Source organism: Aquarana catesbeiana, linkage group LG05, assembly GCF_042186555.1.
Source record: "Aquarana catesbeiana isolate 2022-GZ linkage group LG05, ASM4218655v1, whole genome shotgun sequence".
Classification (NCBI taxonomy): domain Eukaryota; kingdom Metazoa; phylum Chordata; class Amphibia; order Anura; family Ranidae; genus Aquarana; species Aquarana catesbeiana.
Window position 1 is genome coordinate 45,398,525 of NC_133328.1, and position 6,108 is coordinate 45,404,632.

The window sequence follows — 6,108 nt, forward strand, 5'->3', positions numbered from 1 at the left end:
GGGGTCCTTTAAATTATCAGCAAAATAAATGGGAAAAGGAAAAAAAAATAAAAATAATAATAATTATCTCAATCTACAAAATCGATTTTTTTTTTTCTGGATTCGTTTCTACAATCATTGTCCATTGCATCTTCATAATGCTGAATTTCTATGAACAATTAGGAAAGGCTCATTGGTGACCCTGCCTGGTAATAGGGGTGAGTTGGGTGAGATGCTGGATGGTGGTCCTCCAATGCAGTGCCAGCCTCCCGGCCCCTCCCCCTGCCTGTCCGGGCGTTGAGGGGAGTCAGTGAGCGCTGATCAGTCCGCACAGCTCCGCTCTCCTCCGGACTCATCACCGCCGCCTCCAGGATGCTCCCCCCCGGGATCCCGGCTCTGTCTCTGCTCACCCTGGCCAGCCTGTGCCCGCCACTCCGAGCCTTCAACCTGGACACCGACAAGGTCACCGTCTACACCGGACCCCCCGGCAGCTACTTCGGATACTCTGTGGATTTCTATACTCCGGACCCCCGAACGTAAGTCGGATGTCTGACTATGAATGATGTGACATCGGGATGCTGAGAGCCATCAATGGACCATCCCTGATCATTGCTGGACCACAGGAGGTTCTCATCAGATGGGACCTAAAGAGGACCTGTCCTGGGGAGTCCAGAGAGCCTTCCTCAACCAGGGACCCTCCACAGGATGATAGGGGCCCCTGAGCAATGTCTACCTTCCAGATAAGTAACCACTGACACCAACCATCTGTATAGGTATACTGACCCCCAAAGTAAGGAGACATTCCTCTCACTGACCCCCAATGTAAGGGAAGTTCATCCCACTGACCCCCATTGTAAGGAGACATTCTTCTCACTGACCCCCAGTGTAAGGAAAGTTCATCCCACTGACCCCCCAAAGTAAGGAGACATTCCTCTCACTGACCCCCAATGTAAGGGAAGTTCATCCCACTGACCATAATTGTAAGGAGAGATTCTTCTCACTGACCCCCAATGTAAGGGACATTCTTTACATTCACCCCTAAGATGAGGGACGTTCATCCCACTGACCCCCAAAGTAAGGAGCATTCATCTCAATGAACCCCAATGCAAGGAGACATTCTTCTCACTGACCCCCAATTTAAGGGACATTCTTTACATTCACCCCTAAGGCGAGGGATATTCTTTCCATTGACCACCAATGCAAGAAACTTTCATCCCACTGACCCCCAAAGTAAGGAGCATTCATCCCAATGACCACTAATGCAAGGAACATTATTACCACTGACCCCCAATGTAAGGAGCATTCTTCCCATTTATCATCAATGTAAGGGACATTCTTCCAAGTGACCACCAATGTAAGAGGCATTCATCCCACTGTCCCCCAATGTAAGGAGCATTCTTCATACTGACCACCAATGTAAGAGGCATTCATCCCACTGTCCCCCAATGTAAGGAGCATTCTTCCCACTGACCACCAATGTAAGAGGCATTCATCCCACTGTCCCCCAATGTAAGGAGCATTCTTCCCACTGACCTCCAATGTAAGAGGCATTCATCCCACTGTCCCCCAATGTAAGGAGCATTCTTCCCACTGACCTCCAATGTAAGGGGCATTCTTCCCACTGTCCCCCAATGTAAGGAGCATTCTTCCCACTGACCTCCAATGTAAGGGGCATTCTTCCCACTGTCCCCCAATGTAAGGAGCATTCTTCCCACTGACCTCCAATGTAAGGGGCATTCTTCCCACTGACCTCCAATGTAAGGAGCATTCTTCCCATTTACCATCAATGTAAAAGACATTCTTCCCACTGTCCCCCAATGTAAGGAGCATTCTTCCCATTTACCATCAATGTAAAAGACATTCTTCCCACTGACCTCCAATGTAAGGGGCATTCTTTCCACTAACCACCTATGCATGAAATGTTTCTCTCTCTGACATTCAGTGTAGGAGCCATTCTTTCCACTGACCTCCCAACATAGGGAGCATTAGTCGCACTGACCCCCAATATAGGGATTCTTCCCACTGACATGTAGTAAAATGGGGCCCTTCTACTACTAACCAGCAATGTAAGGGGGCTCTTCATCCAATGACCACCAATGTGAGACGGTCCATCTCACTGATCACCAGTGTCTGGGGGCACTTTACTGACCCTCAGTGTAAGGGAACACTGCAATTAGTTCTGTCTTCTATGATTATAATTTGTTTTATTTCATTATTTGTATTGAAAATAATGTTGATAAATAAAGCACTCCACATTCCTTATTCTTTTATCTATTCTAATATCACAACTTACCATTCACACTAACACGCTGTGAGCTGTAGATATCTTATATAATATTAGGGGTTCCCTGAGATCTGAAAGTTATCCATGTTACAATGGATGAGAAAGGCTGGTGCTGCTGATACACCGGCTGTCATGCTGATCCAGTGGCTTCAGTGCTCCTAATCCCCTGACCTGGAGCAATGATGTAGTCGTGTAGTTCTAAATCTCTGTGACTTTCCTGATGTGCATGCTTAATGCCATAGGCTTGGCTTCCGCTGAAGTCATAGACAGCCAGGTAGTTACACACAGGAGCCGTGGGAGAAACTGCATGTGATTCAGACAAGAATTGCACCACAGTCCGGTTCAAATCACATGCGATTCTTTGCAGTGGGATTTGAGCCCATTCGTTTTGTAGGGCTCAAATCGCACCGCAAGGGTATCGGTTTCAGGTGCAAATGCTTAGTATCAGCACTGATACCGGTATCGGTGCAACCCTAGGTGGAACGATGGTATTGACAGCCAGGCATCTAGCATTTTCAGATTCAGGTCAGCAATGGCAACTTTTGTATTTGTCCTAGTCGGGGGGTTCCTATAATAGCCGGTTTTAGGTGTTTGCTACTGAGATACGCTGAAAATGCAAATTGCCTGGCTGTCATTCTTTTCCTCTAGTTCCAGTAATTTCTGAGTCCCTGTCTTGGAGCAGAGTTGTGACTTCAGTCTGCCTTTACTGGCTGCATGCTTGTTCTGGCTGATTGACTCATGAAGTAGTGAAGTCTGAGAGCCAGGGCAGCTGCATTTCCAGAGGACATGAATGGCATACTTGGCTCAGGTTTTCTTAGCGCTCGGCTTGCTTGCAGCGTTGAGGTCAGTGTGCAGGATCAGAAAATTGTGGCGGCACACAGAGGGGACCTGGCAATGACCCCGACCACTTCCTCTATCTGGGAGACGTCAGACACAAACGCATGTGTGCCAGCTGTCCCCAACATGCTGGGACAGTCCCAAGATTCAGAGAATGTACCGAGAGATCAGGGCTGGGCAACCTCTCCTTCTCATCCAATCCCTATCATTTATTAATGAATATTGTTAATTATGAATAATGCAATGGTGTTGATTTACTAAAGGGAAATAGACTGCGCACTTTACAAAGTGCAGTTGCTCCAGAGCTTAGTAAATGAGCAGAAACTCTGCTGACTTCAATTATCCAATCATGAGCAAGCAAGAATTATTTAATTTTATTTAATTTTTTTTCCTTGCACATGATTGGATAATCTTTGCAAAGTGAAGCCACTGAGGGCAAATGCAATTTGCAAAGTGCACAGTCTATTTGCCGTTAGTAAATCAACCCCCATGTCCTCAATAAGGGGGCTACTTAGGTGGCAGCTTTATTATAAAAAAGGATTTGATTGTGAGAAAGGTATTTATCATTCTGTTTTATATATATGACTCTATGATGTATCAGCATGTTGTATCCTGGGCTCAGATCCAAAAAAAGCTCAGCAGCTACAGGTCAACTGGCAGGTCGGTGGTTATGATAGGGATTGAATCGAATGCAAAAGGTTTGAAGTTTAAAATGTTAAACCTAAAAAGCAAACTTTTGTTATATTGCAGCTTACCAACTGTACACACGATTGGAATTTTCGTCAGAAAAAAATTTTTTTGATGGGATTCCGCTCAAGCTCGCCTTGCATACACACGGTCACACAAAAGTTCTCTGAACTTTTGACCGTCAAGAATGCGGTGACGTACAACACTATGACGACCCGAGAAAATGAAGTTCAATGCTTCTGAGCATGCGTCGAATTGTTTCTGAGCATGCGTGATTTTTTTGCGCGTCCGAATTGCATACAGACGAACGCATTTTCGGATAGGAACTTTTTCCGACCGAAAAATTGAGAACCTGCTCTCAATCTTTTGCTGACGGGAATTCCGCCAGCAAAAGTCCGATGGAGCATACACATTTTCCGACCAAAAGCTCTCATCGGACTTTTGCTGGCCGAATTTCCGATCGTGTGTATGCGGCATTAGATGTGATAGCTGCATTCGTTTTAATTTTCAGGCTTTCTTTTTTTTCTATTTTCATCGGGTGATCCAGCTAGGGTTGCCACCTGTCCAGGATTCACCCGGACAGTCCGGGTTTTGAATTATGTGTCTGGGTTTCAGTCCACCTGTAACTGAGATAGTCACCTACACAAATCTATTGCTGTCCGCAAACTGCAGGCGGATTTTGGGTGGCAGGTTCGGTATCACTGGGAGGTTGGCCATTGATGCCAGTAAAAGCATTTTGGCCGCACCCACTATTCGCCACCACTATGTGCACAGTATTACTATTTTCTTTGGGGCACCCAAAGGTGTCCCAAGACTTTTATAATCCTATAGTGCATACTATGGAAAAAAAAATTTGCCCTGCGTCGCTAAAGTGTTCAGGTTTGGCTTGAAGAAAAGGTGGCAACCCTAGATCCAGCCAATAAGTCTGCTGTTTTTCAAAAGAACAAGCTCTCTTCCAGGTCTATCAGTTAGAAGAATGAGACACACCATTTAAAGCGGTTGTATGCCTGACCAAAAAAAAAACAAAACTGTAAGGCAAAGGCATAATGAGCTAGTATGCATCACCTACTAGCTCATTATGAGATACTCACCTTAGAACAAAGCCCTCGTACCGCCCCCCGGTCACATCTGAGGGAGCTGAATGTTCCCTCTGCATTTCTTCTGGGGTTGCTGGCTCCATCGCTGTGAGTGGCCGGAGCCACGATGACGTCACTCCCTTGCATGCGCAGGAGTCCTCCATTCCAGCGAGGAGCTCTGATTTTCTGGCAGCATCCACCAGACCTTCAGAGCGCATGCGCCGCTGACGTCAGCGGCTGCATGCAAGGTGAATATCTGCTAAACCGTACAAGTTTAGGAGATATTCATTTTACCTACAGGTAAGCCTTATTATATTATTATTATATTTTATTATTGTAAAATCACAAAGCGGAGGATACAACCGCTTTAACACTGATAGGGTTGCTTACAAAGATCAGCTTTTATTTATTTAAGTTAAACTTTCATCCCAAAAGGAAAAATAACTTTTTGCTATAACTGATGATAAAATATTAGCTGGAGTTTGGCTTCAATGTGTTGGTGTATTTATAGCTGCTAGTCCATCTAACACTCCCCTCCCCCAGACTGACAATGCTGCTGTCCTAAGGTTGCCCCTATGTGCTCCTTCATCCAGAGTGGGTGCATTTTAATACAGGTGCTGTGTTACTGGCCAGATCACCAGGTTAAAAACAGAAGGAATAAAACCTAAAAAAGAAAACAAATGCAGCCACCACATCTAATGATTGGGTAAGCTGCAGTATAATACATTTTTGGTTTTGGTTTAATACCGCAGTGATATGTTTAGTGGCTAAAATCAGTTATTCACCAGCTGAACTCCGAAAGATTATCCCCCCAGGCCATTTGCTCGTTATACGACACTGCTTTACTTTAACTGGCAATTGTGCAGTCATGCAACTCTGTACATAAATAAAATGTAGGTCATTTTTTTTCTCCCAAATAAAGTTTTTTTTTTATTGGTGGTATTTGACCACCCCTGGGTTTTCTTTTTTATTTCTTGCGCTATAAACAAAAAAAGACTGACAATTTTGAAAGAAAAAAAAAAAACAATATTTTTTACTTTCTGCTATAAAACATGTCCAATAAAAACATTAAAAAAAAAAAACAACTAATTTCTTCATCAATTTAGGCCAATATATATTCTGCTACATATTTTTGGTAAAAAAAAAATCCCAATAAGCGTATATTGATTGCTTTGTGCAAAAGTTATAGCATCTATAAACTATGATATACAGTAAAACCTTGATTTGAGAGCGTTTTGCAAGACA

At 44.2% G+C, this 6,108-nt stretch overlaps 1 protein-coding gene across 1 annotated transcript in view; it reads left to right on the forward strand.

Annotated features, from left to right (window-relative positions):
• The first annotated feature begins 274 nt into the window (after window positions 1–274).
• ITGA8 (integrin subunit alpha 8) overlaps window positions 275–6,108 on the forward strand; it is a 239,603-nt gene continuing 233,769 nt past the window's right edge. The window contains exon 1 of the mRNA XM_073629668.1: window positions 275–515. Within this exon, the coding sequence (XP_073485769.1) occupies window positions 352–515 (164 nt within the window). The 5' untranslated portion in view covers window positions 275–351. The remainder of the gene's footprint in view (window positions 516–6,108) is intronic.